Source organism: Delphinapterus leucas, chromosome 10 (genome assembly GCF_059928025.1).
Source record: "Delphinapterus leucas isolate spDelLeu-1000000601 "Yukka" chromosome 10, BTC_Dleu_Yukka2, whole genome shotgun sequence".
Taxonomy (NCBI): Eukaryota; Metazoa; Chordata; class Mammalia; order Artiodactyla; family Monodontidae; genus Delphinapterus; species Delphinapterus leucas.
Window position 1 is genome coordinate 13470155 of NC_143138.1, and position 21547 is coordinate 13491701.

At 39.0% G+C, this 21547-nt stretch overlaps 1 protein-coding gene across 1 annotated transcript in view; it reads left to right on the plus strand.

The window, feature by feature from the left end:
• The window catches only part of CAP2 (cyclase associated actin cytoskeleton regulatory protein 2), a 140497-nt gene that overhangs the window by 50004 nt on the left and 68946 nt on the right, over window positions 1-21547 (plus strand). The window contains exon 4 of the mRNA XM_022586729.3: window positions 4340-4417. Within this exon, the coding sequence (XP_022442437.2) occupies window positions 4340-4417 (78 nt within the window). The remainder of the gene's footprint in view (window positions 1-4339; window positions 4418-21547) is intronic.

Consider the following 21547-nt stretch of genomic DNA (forward strand, 5'->3'; position numbering starts at 1 on the left):
AACAAAATGCACAGCCTTGCCTCTTACCCGAACTGTCCCTTTCCTCTCTGCACACACGTGCTCACAAGCAGATAGATGTGCATGTATACACACAAAGGTCACTGAGGCTCTCTGAGCCTGGCACATGTGTGATAAACTCAGCAAAAACCCTCAATTATTTGTTGTTACTGAAAATCCCTACGTTTGGCTTTTTCTTTCACAATGTTTTGAACTGCCTGAGTGAGCCAAATTCTCTCTTTCAAGTTATCAGAACTCAGCAGGTTCAGTGAAATTGCTCCTAAATAGGATGCTGTCTGGTTGAGGGGACTCATGGAACTTTCCAGAAGTAAGAAGCAGGTAGGTCAGAGTATTTCAAAGGTGGAATGAAAATCCTTTGAAACGTGGACTGATGAAGTTAAAAATGAATGTGGTTTAGAGTCTGCTAATCGTGCCCAGAGTTCCAGGGAGCTGAAAGAGGTACACAGCTGAATCCTCAGAAAGATTTGTCTATATAAGCAAAGCAGTAGGGAGAGTTGAAGCAGATAGCTAGATATTCAACCATTCTGTGCTCCAACCTCCACCCCTGTTGTTGAGTGAAAGGCCATGTGGGGGAAGAGACTAATTAATGAAATTGGCCATCTTGGCTAATCAGACCCGTTGGAAGATTGTTCTGTTAGCAACAGGCTAAATGTTGTTTCTAGGGAAAGTAAAAAAGGCCAATGATAGTGTTCATCTTGGGATAACTACAAAATTATTGTTAATGCCACCTCTGAGCTGCAGTTTTAACTGTAGAAGTCAGGCAATCCCAAATTTCCACACCAACTATAATTCAGCTGACTCCACAAGGCTTGTTGTAGATGAGGACCATACTTCTATATTATCGTTGTTGGGAGAAGTGCAGTTCTTTTATTTACATCCAAGCAGTGGAGAGTTTTATTTCATAATCTTCTTTTGGAAATGTGGTCATTAGAGACTGACAAAAGTCCTTCTGATCCACTGAAAATATACATTTTGATGTATGGATAAACATTCATGTAGCTCAGAGCTTCACATTCATAAGGTCATTGTAGCCTCCAGGACAGTAAAATGTGAAAATCCACTATCTCCCTAAGGAATATTCAGAATTTGAGATTTTGAGCAATGTAATCCCAGCAATCAGGCTACCAGGACAAAGAGGAGATGGTGTACTCCAAAATGGAAAATATACCCTCATTTAAATATTCATAAGACTTAATCTGTTATGTTGATGGTGATGAATTTGTGATTTTAAATGTAAGTGATCTAGAAACCTTGGTTTGCTTTCAAGCATTTTCTTGTCAGTAGGAAAAAAAACGCTTGGATGAAAAATAATGAGAAAAGTTGAGCACTCCCTTTCCCTGTCCCCTGTTCCATCAGGCCTTAGAAGATTAGGTAGAACACTCTTGTTTGAAATGGAAAATAAACCAATCTCTCATATGGTAGCAAAAGACTCAAGGAATCACCCACATGGTGGCTAGAAATAGTGTGTCAGAGAGGAACAGAGCATGCAAAGGAAAGACATGGGCTTGCCCTCAAAGAAAATAAAACAATGAACAGAAACAGATTCTTCACTATGGCTTAATCTTTTTAGACTCTTAGACTAATAAGTAACTTAAAATTTAATAAGAGTATAAACATATTTTTTAAATAGCATAAGGTGATAGAACAATAAGAATGAAAGGGAAATTGAAGTCTAACAAATAAAAACCAAAAACAACATTAATACAGAAATGAAATATAAATTAGAAATGTTCATGTATATGAGACCCTACTGAAAATCTGTTTACCAACAATAGAGAAAACTGTTGATATAATCACAGTAAATACAGATGACAGACAAGGAAATTAAAGGCAGAGAGAGGGAGAGAGAGTCTAAATGATATGAAAACATTCAAAATTATACAATATGAGGATAATAATTGGAGTCCCTGAGTAGAGAATCTAACAAATGGAACAAAAGATATTTTGAAAGATATAGTAATATAAGAAAATTTCCCATAAATGAAGAAAGGACCAAGTCTATTCCAAGAAATATAACACAGAATGCTCAAAATGCAAACATAACTTAGTAAAGCCGTTAAAATCCAAGGATAAAGAAATAATTCTTCAGGTGTCAAAATAGAAAAGTCAGTTTCCCACAAGGGAGAAACAAAACCAAGGTGGCTTAGATTTCTGCGTTGCCACATTCACTGCTATGCTGTCTGTACATGGTAAGAGAGAGAGACCCAGGGATGTTATATCGAGCCAAGATGTTGTTAAAATATATCGATGACAGGGAGACATGCTTGAGACTGAAGAACTTAAGCAACTTTGAGACCTTTTTGAAGAACATACCTTGATAATGGGAGTCCAACCAGTTAAAAAAATCAAAATAACTCAGAAATGGAGGAGTCATGGTAAGACAACTGGTGAGAACCCCTAGGTAGGTTTAAATGTAGAACTAATTCTCAAAAGCTATGGGAATTAATGTTACAGTAAAAATAATAACTAAAAAATATGAAAAATGGGGACCAGAGATAGAAAGAAGTGGGGAAGTCCTTATGTTCTCATCTTTCCCAATAAGGAGTCAATCAGTATTGTCTAAAATTATATCAAATTTTTCTAAATACCAGTGCCTAGATCTCGCTCCAAGAGGTTCTGGTCTAATTGGTCTGAGGAGTGGTCTTGGCCTTAAGAGGTTTATGGATTCCACAGGTGATTCTAACGTGCAGCCAGGGACTTCCCTGGCGGTCCAATGGCTAAGACTCCACAGTTCCATCAGTATTGTCTAAAATTATATCATGTATTAGTTTAAAGTATAAACACATAATTATTCCAATTTCTTAATATTTTAAATTTTTTTACCTTAGAATCATCATTTAGGACATAATCATTATTACAGTGCAGAAACTTTTATTTGAAGCTTATCAATTCTTTCTTTCATTTTTAGTATTCAATTATAATTAAAATTTATACTTTTTATTTTAAAAAATGGCACCTAGGGTGTGGTCCCATTTTACCAAAGTCTCTCTGCATATAGATCTTAAATGGTGGCTGCCATGATGTTCATCTCACATTAATAATGATTATTTCTAGGTTGTGAGGCATTTTTTAAAAACTTTAATCTTTGTACCTTATGGCCCTAAAAAATTATTCTAAATCATTATGCTTTGTCTTATGAGAACAACTGTGTGAATTTTCCTAAAAACTAGAAAAAAATGCCAAAAATGACTGATTGTGTGATATGAATATTTGGAATTATTTTCTTCTTGGTACTCTTCTGTAACTTTTTAAATTAAAAAAATTAAAGAGTTAGTTAAGCATGGGTAGAAGGTAAAGATAAGAGAATATGGTACCATGTGTTTAAAGACATTCCCATCTGCTCAAGGCCTTTCTGGGGTGGGGTTGAGTCCAGGTAGCACTGAAATCTCCTTCAGACCAGTCTTAATGAACAGTGGTAGAAATCACTAGCTCTCGGTGAGCATATTTTTTTTTTCCTTCTTATTAAAATTTTGTATTTTTAAAATTTTTATTGGAGTATATTTGATTTACAGTGTTGTGTTAGTTTCAGGTGTACAGCAAAGTGAATCAGTTATACATATATCCTTGGTGAGCATATCTTTATGGGGATGGCTTAAGGGACAATTTTCTTTCCATTAGAATGTATGGAACAGATTGGGGCATGAAAGAGGACAGGAGAGACACCCTTTGGAAAACAATTGCACTTTGGGGCTCAAACTTTTTTTTAACAGCTTTGTTGAGATATATTTCACATATCATAACATTCACTCTTTTAAAGTATATGATTCAGAGATCTTTAGTATATTCACCAAGTTGTGAAACCATCACCGCTGTCTAATTCCGGAACATTTTCATCACCCCCAAAAGAAGCTCCATACTCATTAGCAGTCACTGCCCATTCCTTCCTCCCACCAGCCCCTGGCAGTCACTAATCTACTTTCTGTCTCTGTAGATTGGCTTATTCTGGACATTTCATGTAAACAGAATCATACAAATGTGGTCCTTTGTGACTGGCTCCATTCACTCAGCATAATGTTTTTAAAGTTCCCCATGTTGTAGCATGGATCAGCAATTCATTTGTTTTGAATGCAGAATAATATTCCATTGTCTGACTATACCACATTTTGTTTATCCATTCATCAGTTGATGGACTTTCTGGTTCTTTCTACTTCCTGGCTATTATGAATAATGCTGCTATGAGCACTTATTTACACGTTTTTGTGTGGACATGTGTTTTCATTTTTCTTGGGTATATACCTAGAGATGGAACTGCTGGATCATGTGGTAATGCTCCATTTAGGAGCTCAAACAATTAAACTTTCCTATTCCTTTTTGTTCCCAGGCAGAAATGGTGCATAGTGCTTTCCAGGCCCAGCGAGCTTTCCTTCTGATGGCCTCTCAGTACCAACAACCCCAAGAGGTAAGAGTGTATCCTGAGGGCCAGGGCTGCCTAGGGAATGGGCAGTGTAAGATAGAAAACAGGGAAGCAACAGAACCAGTTACTGTGAGAGACATCCCGAAAATGAGATGTATAGCACTGCAAGTTCTGTCCCTAATCCAGATCACAGTATGAAACATTTCTTCTGTCTTTATAATCTTACTATGGCCAAACTCATACTGCAACAATCAACATCACCAGTTTAAAAGGTCAATTTATTTATGTCATCTGTATCCTATTCTTTTTACTAGTCTCACAACCATTTTATAATCAAGGAAGTATTTGCTGCTAATTTTTAGTTCATACTTTGTGCTGCTTTGTTTTCAAAAACTGTTCACATCTGTCCTCACCTGTAAATTCTATGTATGAATTTGATTAGTTCCTATTTAACAAATAGCATTGTTAGGCTCAGTGTGTAATGAATGAAATTATTCATTAAAAAGTAGATCTACTACCAGCATACCTTGTTGAATAAGAAAAAATAAGAATTGTTGTTTTGACTAAATATTCTGCATCTGAAGTTTGGTAACAGCCATATAAATATAAAAGATAATTGAAATATAACACAATAGTTTAAATTTAATAGCTCACTTTAAATTCTAAAACAAACACCTAAAGTTGAAAAAGTTGGGCTGAGAATCCTAGGAAGCTAGGATTTGACTTTCAGAGGGTGAAGCTCGGCTTCATAAAGAACCAAGACCTGGGACCTTACCCTCTCTGGAGCAGTAGGTCCCAGGCCCTCCTGTGCAATGCAACCACCTGGAAAAGTTTTTCTAAATACCAGTGCCCTAGATCTCGCTCCAAGAGGTTCTGGTTTAATTGGTCTGAGGAGTGGTCTTGGCCTTAAGAGGTTTATGGATTCCACAGGTGATTCTAACGTGCAGCCAGGGACTTCCCTGGCGGTCCAATGGCTAAGACTCCACATTTCCATTGCAGGGGGCGTGGGTTCCATCCCTGGTTAGGGAACTAAGATCCCACATGCCGTGCAGTGCAGCCGAAAAAACCAAAAAACCAGATAACTTGCAGCCAGAGCTGCCAACCCCCACCCTGATGGATGTATCATGTCCCTCGTGGGAAATGAGGACTTAGCACACAGTCCAGGCAGGCAGCTCTGCAGGGATGGAGATATTCTGTGTTCCATCGGGGATGCAGTCTCCTCCTTGGCTTTCTCAATCCCTGACTTTTTTCTCTTTGCAAAAGAGAACAGTGAAACTAGGAAATCACAGTGTGATAGAGCCTTAGCCTACCCTTTCTGTGATTGAAGTGAGAGGAGAGGTGGCTTCATTGCATCATTGAGTCTCAGATGGAGGAAAGAACCATTACTTTCCTGGCCGGTGCTCCACTCAATCCCTTTTCTAAGCGCAGAACAAGAGGCCTCTCCATTGGCCGTGCACTTAAAAGTCACTCATTAAATACTGGATGATAAAGTGAGTGACTGAACAAGTGAATGAATATACTGGGACTGTGGCATCCCCAAATAAGCCATAGTCAGGGATAATGTGTGACTTCACATGGCTATGCAGATTCTTGGGTGTAATATCTGGAGTTGCCACTTCTTACTCTACCGCATTCTTGATGAAAGGGAGAGGAATGGATGTTTCAGGAGACTCATATCCAGGAAAGGCATTCGTTGGAAATGTTCCCTATAGCACTTATCACAGTACTCCAAGAGTAATAAGCCCCAGAAGATCAGTAGGCAAAATAGAAGGCAATTTTTTGATGCCCACCTCCCTTTCTGTGCCCTCCCTCTTAACCCAGAGCACTGTCCTAGTTGCTTCCATTCAATAGAAAAGCAGTCCACCAGGCCTAGACATTCCCAGTGTGCATTCTAGAAGATACATCATAAAGATTGTCATAAAACAGATTGTATCTTCTCATAGGAACAATGTTATAATTGTCCATGCCTTCCTCTCTTCTTTCAGGAGAATACTAACTCCTGTAATTTTAACTCTCATTGATATATGATAGTGGTCCCCAAACTTTAGCGTGTATGAGAATCGCCTGCAGGGTTGTTAAGACACAGATTGCTGGGCCCCACTTACAGAGCCTCTGATTCAGTAGGTCCTGGTTGAGGCCCAAGAATCGACATTTCTGAAAAGTTCCCATGTGGTGGTGATGCTCCTAGGCCAGGGACTGCACCCTGTGTAGTGTGTGGATGGCTCTCAAAGTTAGCCTCTAGCTGCCTCTAGATGACTACTTCTTAAACTCTGATCTTCATCTGAATCACCTGGAGATCTTGTTAAAGTGCAGCGTCTGGGTCAGTACATCTAGGATGGGGCCCAAGAGTCTACAGTTTTAACAAGCTCTGGGTGATGCTAATGCTACTGGTCTGTTGCTACATTTTGAGCAGCGAGACAGGCGTCCCCACCTGAAATCCCCACCAGCACAAAATCCCTTCATAGTCAAATAGCAAACTCATGTTCTTTTCTCCTAGCATGTCTATATCAAAGCAGGCTGTGTTACGCTACGTTAACAAACATTTCCAAAATTTTAGTGACTTATAAGAGCAGAGGTTTATCTCTTGCTCACCCTACATTCCTATGTATGTATGAAAGTAAGGTGACTTACTTTCTAGAGGATGTTATTAAACAATTAATTACTCATGCAATTATTTACTTAGAGTTATAATAGGGCTCTGAGAGAAAATGGTAGAAAATGAATCTTTAAAAGGAATATCAGGCATTGGGAAGGGAAGATATTTTAGGGTAAGAGGACTTCCCAAGGGGTACCTCCCATCATGCTAATGAAGGTGACCACTTATGCTGCGGAAGCATAAGGCAAGGCCAAACCAACATTAGTCACCTGTGGTCTGAGGGTTGTGTGTGTTAGATGCCCAGACTGGGGCTGAGCACCTGGCCAGCTGGAAGCTAGCAACCTCCTAGAACATCTTTGAATCCACAGTGATGCAAGCATGCAATTAATCAGTCAACAAATATTTATCAAGTGCTTATTATGGGCCAGGCCCCCTAGGAGATGGGGCAGGGCTTGGGAAAACACATAGAGAGTATTAGATGGGAAGAGACCTTAGAAGGCATCTCTTGCAGCAATCTCAATTTAAAGATGAATCAGAAGAGGTTCAGAGAGAGGGTAACTGGTTTGCTCACTAGTCCCAAAGCTGGTGAATTGCCCCCCAGAACTCTCAGCCAGCATGCTTCACCACTACACAGCTGTCTCCAGCGCTCTTCACTGTTGCTTTAAGCCAGAGTGTCAGCCTTCAAAGAGATTAAATTTTGTAGAGGGTCACCATCAAAATGTAAAAGTATTTTATATTTACCAATTATAAGCAAACAGCCAATCAAGCAAGGTAAACCATTAGTACTACCGAAATTCGGGGAAGTAGGGATCTTGCAGACAAGGATGATCAGGAAAGGCATCATGGAGGAGATAAAATGACAGTCCGAGAGCAGTAATGCAAGTGCTTCTGATGTAATTACACTAATATTAATAAAATGGTGAATTTACTTAGCACAGACTCAAAAAAATATTTTCCTGGATTAAATATGTTTGGGAAAATCCCATATTCTGTTCACTGAAGAAGCATGTAAAATATTATTATTTAAACCTACATTTTCCCAGACTTATTTGACCATGGAGGCTTTTTGTAGAGGGACATCTGTTCATGTCCTGTGGAAGGCTGGTGTACATTTCTTTTAAGTTGTTCTAAATGCCTGATGGTCATTGCTTTTGGTAGATTCTAACTATTAGCAGGGATTCTAAGACCAACTCCAAGAGTCCCACGGCCTAACGTACATACATGCCCAGTATAATCCTCTCCCCTTGAGTGTAGGAATGAGCTGTGAATTTATGGGATATCGATCCTTTGATTAGGTTTATGATCAGGGTGATGGGATAGTCACTCCAGTGATTATGTAAGGTCACATAAGACTGTCATTGTGGCTGTAGAGAGATTCTCCTGCTGGCCTTGAACACATGAGCTACCACATTGTAAGAGGGCAGCCTCTAGAAGCTGAGAGGGACCCTCTGCTGACAGCCAGCAGTAAAACAGAGACTTCAGTCCCACAAGTGTAAGAAATCAAATTCTGCCAATGACTATGTGCACTTTGAAGGGGACCCAAAGCTCCAGATAGAAATGTAGCCTTGCCGACACCTTGATCTCAGCCCTGTGAGACCCTGAGCGGAGAATATAGCTTCACCTTTCCCAGAAGCTGTGAGATGGTAAATGTATATTGTCTTAAGCCACTAAGTTTGTGGTAGTTCATTATGCACAAATAGAAAACTCATCCAGATTGCCTTGATTCCCTCCTCCTTGCCAGACTCTAAAACAGTTAATTGGTTTTTAAAATAAGGCCGTGAGCCACAGATCAAAATGTGAAGCCACCCTACCGTTTGCTTCTTCTTCCCTGTCCCCCACCCCCATTCCTCCACCTTCACTCCTCCATTTATCCTGGAAGAAGATAAGAGATTTGCCTACAGCCCTGGTTGACAATGATGACAATCCAATTTCAAATTTCCTTTCTCATTTTGGACTAAGAAACACGTTTCTTATATTCTCTATTATGAAGGGTTTCAAATTTTTCAACCTTGACCTGTAGGAAAAAATGTATTTTATTTCATCACCCAGTTTCTCAAAACAACAGTTATCCTTATCATGTACATTATGATGTATTTCATCTAGTCCATTCTATTGCTCTGTTCTTTTCTTCTTTTTTTAAAGACAGTTCATGACCCACTGAATTGATTTCATGATGTATTAATGGGTCATCACATCTTGCACTTTGAAAGCACCCCTCTCATATCACAGACATATTACAACGCTCATGATATAGATCAACTTATAAAACATGTGCAGAACATGCTTTTCTTCTCTCCCCTTGTTGTAATTTATAAAAATGATCTTTGGGCAAAAGATTGTTCTAGTCCTTACATTATCTTTGTTAAGAATTTTAGTGACAATTTAAAAATCCTATTTGTGTGCAGAATTTTTCAAGGGACCCGGGCACACTCAACTCTTCATTTACTTTTATACCAGTTGGATCTAGGGAAAATAGGATATTTCTAATTCACAAGCATGAAAAGTGAAGTTCAGTGACACATTACTGACCTGGCCATGGGATCTAGACCTGGGCCCATTACTTTACTCACCATCCAAAGTTCTTTTCACACTACACATAAAAAGAACTGCACTGCACAGTCATTTATAGGAGTTACATGGCCAAATAAAACTGTAGAAAGTGTCTAGTTAACTGGGAGAGGGGAAATGATTTCTCTTGGCATTGAGACATCTCATATCACCAGGGAGAGATCTGAAAGATAATCTTTAATCATCTCTACCATGAGTGGCCCCCAAATTTTAGCCTGAACTGAAAATGTAACTTCTACTGGACCAGTGCTTCTGAAGCCCTGGATGGGCATCACCCCCCAGGAAGGCTATTGCCAGGGGTTTGGGGAAGTCTTCCACCTGGACCCCACCACCTCTAGCCCTGGTTAATTTTGGACAGGTAGGAAGCACCGGTGTGGTGGAGAACCACATCTGTTGTGCCGTAAGTCAGAAGGCATTGCCTTCCTTCCTACGCACACTTTCCATATTTTCTCCAACATGCCTTACACTGCTAAGACCGGACAATGAAATTGTGTGTGTGTATGTGTGTTTGCATGGAATTAATGTGTACCGGTTTCTGACTAAAGGGAAGTTTAGTTTCCAACTAAAGGGAAGTTGGAAAGTTTCCAACTAAAGGGAAGATAATTTATGGTCATTGACTGGTCTGTGGATTTTATTCTATTAAAAAAACTGGAAGTCTGAGTTTTTTATTCCTCCAGAAGTGAGAGAAAGAGTTTCTACTACCCCTCCCTCTCCTTTTCTGTCTTTATTTGGGCTTGCATTTTAAAAGGAAATAGTGCCTTCCTGTGCGTGGAGCAAGAATCTAAAACATTTTTTGTCCTTTCATTGTCTAAACTGTCTGAGAAATTAGAAGGGAAAGGAAGATGAGAGACTCCTTCTGTCCATTCCTCCATCTAGTGATATGCATGCCCCAACACGGTGCTCTGTTCAGAGCACTCAGTAAGGATTTTCTGAGGCATGGGGCAGTCATCCAATATGTTGATAATTTATTGATCTTAAACTAAGCAAGAAAGCCTAGTAAAAAAAAAAAAAGAAAGAAAGCCTAGTAGCGTTAACCTTAGGACTTGAGCTAATTACGTCGGTACACTGGTAGATCCAGATTACTCATGGGTTTATGCCCATATGTTTGAGATTTTCGTAAAACGCATTAATTTGTGGGGGTGGTTAAGAGGAGAGACTCTGGAGTTGGGCCTACGTGGATCTGAGTCCCAGATCTTCTGCTCATTAGCTCTGCTAATCCAAATGCAAGAAAGACAAATTCATTGGTGTCTCCTACATTTGAGAATCTTTTCTCTTTTTCCGGGTGACTACTGACAAACTAATCTGGTAAAGTCCACAAGACATTCCCACTGAGTCACTCTAACCTAACCAACTTGTCAAGTTACTCACTTAGGAGAAGGCAGTTGAACTCTCTTTGCCCATGTTTCCTTATTTTCTCCCTTCCTTCTTTCTTTCCTTCCTTTCTTCAGCATGCAGGATCTTAGTTCCCCAACCAGGGGTTGAACCCATGCCCCCTGCAGTGGAAGCACAGAGCCTTAACCACTGGACTGCCAGGGAAGTCCCTCCTTATTTTTAAATAGGGTGAATAGTTCCTATCTCACAGAGTTATTGTGAGGATTGAATGAGAAAAAGCATGCAAGGGTCAGGTGACTGAGTAGGAGAATTCAGTATTAGGGCAGTCCAACTGCTTTAGGAAAAAGTCCCTAATTCTCAATGACTGAACATTGTAGACATTTTTTTTCTTGCTCACCTAAGGTCTTCTCTGGTGTTTTTGGTTGACAGTTTTCCATATGGTCATTCAGGGAACCAGGCTTCCTCTGTCTTTCAGCCCCTACCTGGCTCTAAGTCCTCAGCCATTGAATTGGGAAAGAGAACACAGAATCATTCCTGGGAAGGTTTTATGGGTCAGACCTGGAAGTGGCATGTGTCACCTCTACTTTCATTCAGTCTCTTGGACATTCCTAGCTGCAAGGGAGGTGGCAAATTTAATCAATCTGTATGCTGGGAAGGAGGAATTCACAGATTTGTTGAGCATGTCACCAGTCTGCCAGAGTGGGTAACTTGGCTTGACTAAAATGAAGTCTTTCTCAGTGGAAATACCTTTCTAAACACTCAAGTGGGTTTTCCAGGCTAATCCCCAAGTTCCCATCCAGAGAAAGACAAGAAAACTTTCAAATCTAGCTGTTGAATTTATTTTTATTTTTTTTGGGTATATATAGAGAGATAGAGATGCATGTATATAGAAACCTCAGAGTTTCCTTTAATTAGAATGAGTTCATCCTTTTTTGCCTCTGTAATGTTTTACCATAAGGTGTAAATTATTGTCCCATATTTTAAAATGCCAAGCAAAGTAGTCATGTGACATTGATCTCAGAGCATGCCTTGGGTAAATTAGGTTGTGCTAGTGGCAGGTCTGGAAATTGTAAAGGAATAGCAAACGAATGAACAAAGCCAAACTCCTAAGTGTTCCTTAAGTCCGTGCCCAGAAAATGTCACAGTGTGGCTCAGTCAGGATTGCTGAATCTTCTTGAAAGATTTGGCCATGATTAGTGCTGCCAAGTTCTCTTGTTAGGGGACATATGACAGGTAACATAATGCAATAAAATAACTCTGGCCCTAACGTAAAATGAAACACCTACTTTAAAAGATTGCCTTAAAGCTTTTTGCCTTCATACAAAGCTATCAAGAAAATATTCTGTTGAGTAACTGCTATTAATTATATGTGCTGAGCGAGTATTTTTAATGGATTTTTAAATATGTAATTTTACATTTATCTGGAAAACAGGAAAATAAAACTGCAAGAAAAATTAACAGGTTTTCATCTTTTGTGTCATGCTCAGTTATGTTTTCATTTAACAGTGGTATTTCCCAGTGGACAGAATTTCAAAAAGGAGTAGCACTTTAGAATCTAACCAATGACTCACTTTATGGCCTTTTCCAAATTAACTCTATATTTTCACTTCATAAATATGTATAAGTTTTGACTCATTAATATTGCTCAGTGGGTGGTTCTCTTCATTACCAACCCAAAAGCACTCAAAGGCAATATACGCTTTAAATTTCTAGAGAAGAGATAGGCTTAAACCCAACTGAAACATCTGCTCAAATACAATCTATGAAGAGCAGGTAAAAACTGGTTACATACAGATACCTACAGGATTGAATTTTTTGTAACCAGCAGCTTCCTGAGTAGCATTTCATGTTACAGTTGGAGAAGTGAGGCAAAAAGAAGCCTTTGCTTTTCATATGAGCCTTTCCAGGGCCAGAACATTACCTTGGTAATTACATGCTGGCTCCTTGTGAAGGCTGGTGTAGATGCTGGTTGATGAAGAATAAAGCACGGGGGAAGGAAGGAGAGGAAGAGGTTTGTGTGATATCATCAGGGCCTGCTTGAGTTGACAGCCTGAAGCTACCCAGTCAGGGCTGAATCCCAACAGGAAAGCTAATCATTAGTTTATCAGAATGCAGAGAGGAGGATAATCAGAAAAGAGGGTAATTCTGTCATTCTTCTGCCAGACTGTTTGCTTTAGCAACATAAAGCTGTGAATGAGCCCGTGAGCTGTGACCATGGGTTAGTAGCTTTATAGGTATTTAGAAACCCAGGACTGTGGAGGCAGAAGGGATTTGCTAAGACCCTGTCCTGTTGGACATCACTCATGGTGACTTTTTTTTTTAATCTGATAAGGCACATTAGCTCATTTCTCTTTGTGTAAGACATGAATTAGATAATGAATGGCTTCCCAAAGGAAGCGAGGTGGTTATCACACACAGGGGATTTGGGGGATTATCTAAGGGGGTAAAGGTTAATAAAGAAGGATAATATCCTTTGTTTTATCAACTATTTCATACTAAGTTTGTTACAATTCCAGACTGCCTTGATGGCAAATTCTACATAAAGGTTAGAACTACGTATATGTCTAGGGAATTTTTCATACTCCATTTAGTCAAGTGTTGGGATCACTCTGTATTTTTAATAAAATGATTTTCAACTATTTCTCATTCTCCACTGTGAAGCTTCATATTTGCTTGCTAGACACTATAAATCTGATATTTCAAAATTGGTAGGGTTACATGTTTTTCTCTTGCGGCCTGATTCAAAAATTAATTTTAAAAGTGGTCATTGACGTCGTTCAACAAATCTTTTTAAAAGCCATACATATTTTGGCCTTTGGATTTGGTACTTGTTCATCATTTCAGTAGCCTTAATGTGAGTCCTCTTTGCAAGACATAGCTTCTATCATCTGTACAAAGCTGTATATGCGAAAATAGCAAACAGGGAGAAGGTAATTCCAGCTGACATTCCAGTCTGGATCCGCTGTCATAAATTACTTAGCAGAGGGCATGGTCCGTTACTTTTTATGGTCATGTTCTATATTTGTATGTGCTGTGGGTCGGATCACATGACAAAAGCATCATTTGATATTAGTGTTTATGTGCACCAACTAGTGAGGGCTGGATTTAAGCTTCACTGTGCAGCACTTTTAATTTGTATACTTAGCTCTTAATTGAAAATGCAGACACTCCCCTAAGTACTAAAACTACAAATAATCCAGAATAAATTTTACATAATTGTTTTTAGGAGAAGACAAACTACTGCATATCCTAACTAATTGAAATGCACTATGCCTTCCAGAGATTTTAAAACGTAAATTTTGAACATGAACAAGTCAACATCGCCAGAATAATAAAGACCCATACTCACCACTTTACATCATCCAGCCCCTCCCCTAAGCGGAACAAGAGAGTGTCTTACTGCTGATGGCAATTTCTTTTAATGAAGATACATTTCCCAAACTAATTGAGAAAAGAAAACACATATGTGCCTTTTCCCCCCTCTGCCTTCCACATTGCTTTTCCCACTGCAGCTGAAAATTTAGGTTTCTAGCAGCAAACACCTAGAGAATGGATGATTACTTCTTTTCATAAACTAAACAGGAAAAAAGAATGTCAGGTTTTGGTGGACTAACTGCTGTGAGCATTAGTGTTTCTATTTCTGGAGTCGCTTATTAGATAAATTTCCCTGTTAAGTAGTGACTTCAGATCTTTGTTAAACCCTGTTCACCTTACATACTCCAGCCTTCTTTAATTTCCTCAACTCTATTAATTTATTTCTGGGGGCTTTTTTTTTTTTTAACCAAATATTTATTGGATCCCTCCTATATAGCAGTCACAGCATTTGGCATTTCTACATCTATCATTACCTCATTTGTATGAGAACATACTTTGGAAAAATAGGGTCTGGGTGATGTTATTTGTCATGATTCATATATTCCTGCACTTATCTTCGTTATTACTGCCCTCAGGCTACCACCACGACCACCATTCGAACTTTCCCACCCACTCTCCTCTCTTAAGGAACATATTCAGTATGCCTTCTGACGGTCTCTTTATATCTTTGAACGTCCTCAGCACCTTTATGGTAGTTTCTGTCAAAACAAAAGTAACTTGTTTATTTTAAAAACGTTCCACTGTTATTTTTTGTGCATGTTTTCCATCCCCTCAACAAGATTCTGAGAGCTTCAAGGAGCTTTATAGTTGATGTGTCTTTGCTTTTCATTGTGGTCTTAACTATATTTTATTTGATATCAAGTTTGATAAAAAGACAAGCTCTGGCTCCTGACACTTTTGGTTGGTTTGAGGGATAAAAGCTGGGTTAATAGATTCCAGTGGCACAGGAAGGGAACAGAGGAACAGAGTGAAATGACATTTTTATTTAGTGATACTGTTATCTTTTACCAAAAAAAAAAAAAAAAAAAGGAACTTGATATTTGGAGGTATGTTTGATACAGATTGAGATATCAATTGAGGTTATAACTGCTAAAATGTAAGTCACGGATCAGTCACATAGAATTAGCCTTGAAAATGTATTCCTTACAGGGGAATTTGGGAAAGGGAAGGTTAGAGGAAGAACAAGTGGTGTGGGTTAGTAAGGCATTTCATTTCAAGGATGCCGTTTCTCTTATGCACACTTTCATAAAACGAGTGCCTCTGAGGCTACCACAGAATGTTTCATTTTTGAATGTGTGGAACGAATGACAAGAAATGATCACAGCCAGATTTGGGTGATAGATGTAGCTCAAGCATTCAATGATGTTAGAATATAGGTTCTGGGAAGAGTGTGCTGACTAAATTCACATGGGCTGTGGAGATCCAGCTGGCCTGATATTTAAATGCTGTTGAAAAAATGTTCCAATTAGATGGTTTCTTCCCTATATGGAGTTTTCATGTAAATTGTGAAGAATGGTACTTTCTTGAGGTGGTGAAATTGTGGTGAGTGTCCACCATCAGCCCTCTGAAGCTGGTAATTTCACAGTTAGAACCACAGCGACTGCGGTGCAGAACTTCAGGCTTTCTTCTGCCTTCGTCCACTTGGGTTCTCTATATAGGAGAATGGGCAGCACATCACCCAAATCAGATTTCAGTGATTCAAGCAACAGGAGTACCATCATTTTCTTTGGCTGGATATCCTGTGGTTGAATGTGTTCAGGATTCCTCCTGGAAAGTCATAAATTGGATTCTGTTTTCCCACAGGAATAGGGATATAATTTGAAACTTCATGTTTTACCAACCCGACAGCAAATGAAGCACAGACAGAGCAAACTACACATCATAAAAACCAAGATACAGCTAAAACATTATAATTATTTAAAACGGGGAAATGTGGCTCCATGTCCTGTAAAGTGGTTATAAATGTGCTGTTCACTTTAATTATGAGTCCCTAATGAATTTAACTGCATATGCCACACATAAAAAAGCTATATTATAACTTACCGATCTGAAACTGATGATGGCTGTAGTGAATATTCATCAGTAGTAATTTTACTTGACTTTTTTAGAATTTGAAGGATCTTTTTGTAGAGATGTACTGGATGATCCATTATCTTTGAAATATTTTTTGTGGGAAAATGAGAACACTTGCCTCTTTTCCTCTTTTGACAGGATTTCTCTGGTCTAGACAGAGACATTCAGAATCATTCTGTAATTCTCTAATACTATACCTGAGATTGAATCATCCGTTTCAAAAATAGCAACCAAAGGATCACAGCATTCAGAGATCTTATCAAGGAGTGTGTTTGGGATGGGACTTTTTCTTCTGATCGTCCCAGTCAACTTTTCTTTGTTGTTATTTGAAGGTATATTTGGTACGGATTGAGGTATCCCTCTTTGCTGAGTCAGAGAAGAGCAATGGGAGGAAGGAGGGCAAAGAAGGATAATAATAACCCCCCCTTTTTTTTTTTTTTTTTTGCGGTACGCGGGCCTCTCACTGTTGTGGCCTCTCCCGCTGCAGAGCACAGGCTCTGGACGCGCAGGCTCAGCGGCCGTGGCTCACGGGCCCAGCCGCTCCGCGGCACGTGGGATCTTCCCGGACTGGGGCACGAACCCGTGTCCCCTCCATCGGCAGGCGGACTCTCAACCACTGCGCCACCAGGGAAGCCCCATATCCCCTTTTTTATCAGTTAGAAGGGAGGGAGGAGGTTTTAAGCCAGGCATGTGGCCGTGCACCTGGGAGCTTTCTAGCTCATGGCCTCTCTAAACCACTCTGCTCTTGTTTTCTTCTTCGAGTCTTTGTCCATCATTTGTAGCCCCCAAGGCCCGGAAAGTGTTAGAAAATAGGTGTTAATTAGTAAGAAGGCAGCAATAAAGGAGTGAAGCTGTGAAATACAGGGCTGCCCGTGCTGTTACAACACGTCATCAAACCACTTTCATTTCCTTTGACTTGTTATTAATATCTTTATTTCGAGTCAGGTTACCCTAAACTTCGTTGTTTTCCCTGGATCGATTGACTCCTTAAGCTCTTCGGTTGTCCCTGGCACTGCATTAATTTGCTTGTTGACTTAGGTTGTGAGTAATCCCTTCAATTACTGCCAGTCAGTACCAGGGAGGGATTAATAGAATGTGATTATTCAGTACTTCTGAGCGATGAACACCCAGCCTTGTGTCCAGTGCCCATTGTAGGTGCTCAATAAGAGATGGAGTGAATTAACCATCTAAAACCGACAGAACCCCAGACATTCAGGATGGTTAAGCCCTTCTCCCCAGATCACTTATTAAATGAATATCTGGGAACCTTCTCTTACCTTTGTGTTTGTGGAAACAGACAGTACGTGGAAAGTCAACCCCAATCACTTTTTACAGTGAGAGAATCTCAGGGAGTCTGGAAGAGCAGAGTCTTCTCTCCGTACTTATGGGATAAATGTTCTCGCAGAAAGGAGATTCATACTCAACAAGACCATAGGAAGACCTTAGCAAAACTATCTCCTGGCCTATGGGTTGGTTATAAAAACATATATTATTATTCCCACATAGATAAGGAATAAAGCACAGAAAGATTACTCATTTGGTATCCCTCAATAAGAGCAAAAGAGATTGAAAGCCAAGGTTTTCCAATCTGATTATGAATATATCACCTCAATCTCTCTTTCATTTGGCTTTTTGGTTCCTTTTTATTTTCTTAAAATGCTAATTAAATTGTGTTATTCCTACCTGAACATCAAGATAACTGGCTTATAAGATCTCCCAATTTGTGGGTGTCACCACAGATTTCACCACTGAGCTTTTTATTGCTCTGAAGTGTTTTGAGCAGTTTTAATCTTGTTTGGTTTTTCTGTGTGGGACACTTACTTTACTAATGATGGGTCTTCAAGATGGATTTAGGTCATTTAAAAAGAGTACTTTTGCTGAAATTTCTATGACCTGCTCATTTTCTTGAGTCTTCAAACAGGATGAACATTGTTCCATTTTGTCCCTGGTCTTTGTTTTGTTTTGTTTTTTAAAAAATGAGTTTAAGAAATTCTAAAGGAAATAACGTAAGGAACATTATGCTCGAATGACTTATTATTTCACACCCTCCTCAGTTCTGTGTCAAAGTATTTTTTCTGTTTTTCACATAGAACATAATTAAATATTCACATTTTTTCATATCAACAAAATCCATATATTTGTAATTTTAATAGACATACTGTATTCCATAATTATGTATGACATGATTTGATTGGGCATTCATCTATTTTTGAGTTACTTTTAGTTAATCATAAATTCTTATGATCCATATCTTAATTTTTTATTCTATTCTCCAAAAAATTTTAACCTGTACATGTAAAACGTTATTTGTCTTAATAGAGCAGAATAAGTAGAGAGTTGCATCAAACAATAATCAGTCTTTATAAAGAACAAACCACCTCCAATGTCCTCTGCTAAGCTTAGGGAGAAATCCTGAAGAGCTGGGGTAGAAGAATAGTTTCAAGAGGTGAAATTCTAAAAGAAATTTAAGGTACAGGGGTTGGGCCATGGCTTGCCTCTTTTATTGATACTATTTATAAGAAAAAAAGTTTATACCTGTATGATATTGCTTAAATGGAATTCAGTTAATACTGTTTTTCTAATATTTGTGAATATTGTATTATATGTGTATGTTTATTAAATGTGACTGTCTCCCTTATGTGATAGATTTTGGTGCAAGACCTGTTTTTATTGAAAAGAAAATATTTTCAACTCTGCCATTTAGGTTGTCTCATATACCTGTTAGTTTCTCCTTAACTACTGCAATTTCCATTTTTGTCTCTATTCTTTGTTCAGCTTTATTTCTGTGCTTTGCTCAGGCATGTCTTGAACAGTGTTTGTTATGCAATTACTAGTTTTATTTCTTCTTGCAATTTCCTCACTTTTCTCATGTGTATTTTTTTATGTTGCTTGGGACATAAACAGTTACTATTTTAGATAGAGTGTGTCTATTGCAATCCAATAGTGATCCCTCACTGCATTTTATTCAGGATCCTTTTTTTAATCTGATAGCATTATAAGTATCCTTGTTTGTTTGACCTCCTTCTGATTTCTTTGGAAACTTATCTAATCAATCATTCCCTTCTTTCTCTCCCTGCTGACTCCTTCTGCTTAATCTGCAAACCAAATCAAGTTTCTCTCTCCTTTAAAAACACAAACAAGCAAGAATGGCTTCCTTGACCACCTACACCATCTCTTTCTTCCCCTTTACTGCCATACATCTTAAGAAGACTCTGTCCTCTCTCTCTGTCACTTCCCTGTCACTGTTCAGTCTCCTGTCATCTGTCTTCGCTCCTTATCATTTTACCAGAAAAGACTTTCCCATTGCCATGGTATCTTCCTAATTGACCTCATTCCATTCAGCCTCCTTGAAGAATTTTTATCAATGACAGTCACTCTCCTCAAAGTTTTTCCTTCCCTTGGGAATGAACTTTATTCTTTCTAAGTTCTCTGTTTCATTTAATTTCTTTCTCTGACTTTTCTTCTTTCCTCTACAGTTTAAATGTATATATTCCTTCAAGATTTCACTCTTTATCAGCCGAAGAGGACTTTCTCAAACATAGTCTCTCCCTGGTCAATTTCATCAATGTCCATGGTGGTATCAGTCACCCCTATGCTAATGGTGCCAACTGTCCATCTCCAGACTCCAGGCCTTACTCCTTAGCCCTGGGTCTGGATTAACCCTTAGTGAGCCTCAAATGGACTTTATTTGGAGACACACAGACACTTCATCCAAACTCTGTTCTCCTTCCTGGTTCTTTCTCTCAATTGTTGGAACCCCAAACCACCCCGTCACCTGAGCTAGAAACTCTTAAGTCCTTCTGACTTCTCCTTGTCCTTCACCCCTCATGTCTAACCAATCTCTGAGTCCTGACAGCACCCTGACCACGAGAATCTATGGGATCTAAAACCTTTGCTTCATTCCCAGGGCCCTAATGCAGAAAAAAGGAAAGGGTGAGAGAGAAGAAAGGAAGAAGGAAGGAAGGAAGGAAAAAAGAAAGAAAGAAGAGGGAAGGAAGGAGGAGAGGAGAATGAAGGAAGGGATAAAAGAAGGTGGGAAAAAGAAGGAAGGAGAGAGACAGAAGAGAAGAGAGAAAGAAAGGGAGAAGATAGACAAAGATCACCTGCTTTTTAAATTTTTTAAGTAAAGGTATTACAAGCATGCTTTTTTAAAAAAACTGAAATAAAGAAAAGACATAAGAAGAAGAAAAAATCCCACCACTCACTGCAAAACACTATAGGTTTAGCTTCTTACAACTGGCCTCTCTGCCTCAAAGCTCTCTCTCCTCCGATCTGTTCCCCATTCCCTCATCATAGGTACTGTTACAAAGCAAAGTGAACGAACAGAAAGCAAAATTAATCTGGAATCCTGCCATTGTTTCCCATGGCCTGTGCAATCAATTCTATAGACTCCATAGGATGACATTCAAGGCCCTTTGCAATGTATTGTTTCTGCATCTGAATCCTCTCCCCAGAACTCCTCCCTGACAACAAATCCAGTATCCCCATCACGCTGGAGGACCAAAGTTCTGGGAACATGTATGCTTTCATGCCTATGCATGAGCAAAAGAATGATGGGCCTGAAATGTCCATCCTTCTCTTCCTACTCCATACTTTTGTCATTCTAATAGATATATTCCATAATTTGATTAGCTATGCTTGGAGACACCAAGAGCTGCTTTCTTCAAGAGCTCAAGGTCTAATGAGGGCCAAAGATAAATCTAAATGGGGTACACTGTAATAAATGCTGAGCTGATGGGGGCTCCGAGGTAGCAGTCATGAACACTGCCTGCAGGTTGGGGAAGTTGGAGACAGAGTCACAGAGAAGGGACCCCTTGAACCAAGTCTTGCAAAATAAGTAGGATTCAAGTATGTGAAATTTCATCTAACAAATGGAAAAGCCCAGGTATCTCTGCTGTTGTATGTAAATGGGTTAAATCTTGGACAGTTCTCTCCTATCCTATCTATCAAAATGATGTGGTGCTAAATTTATTTTTTTTAAACAACAGATTATTGAATTTTATTTTTTAATTCAGCCAATTACTTTTTTGTTTTAATAATCAAGTTTAGGCTGTATACACTTACTCTTTGATTCGTTATTTGTCCTTAAGCCCAAGTAAACTTATCTTTAGTGTAGTCATTTACTGATTTCTCTTTTCATTTCTGTGTTTTCTGTGGTGGATTTTACACTCTTTATTTCTTTTCGAACTAGGCCAAAAGATAACCTTAAGTGTCCTGTTTCTTAACATTTT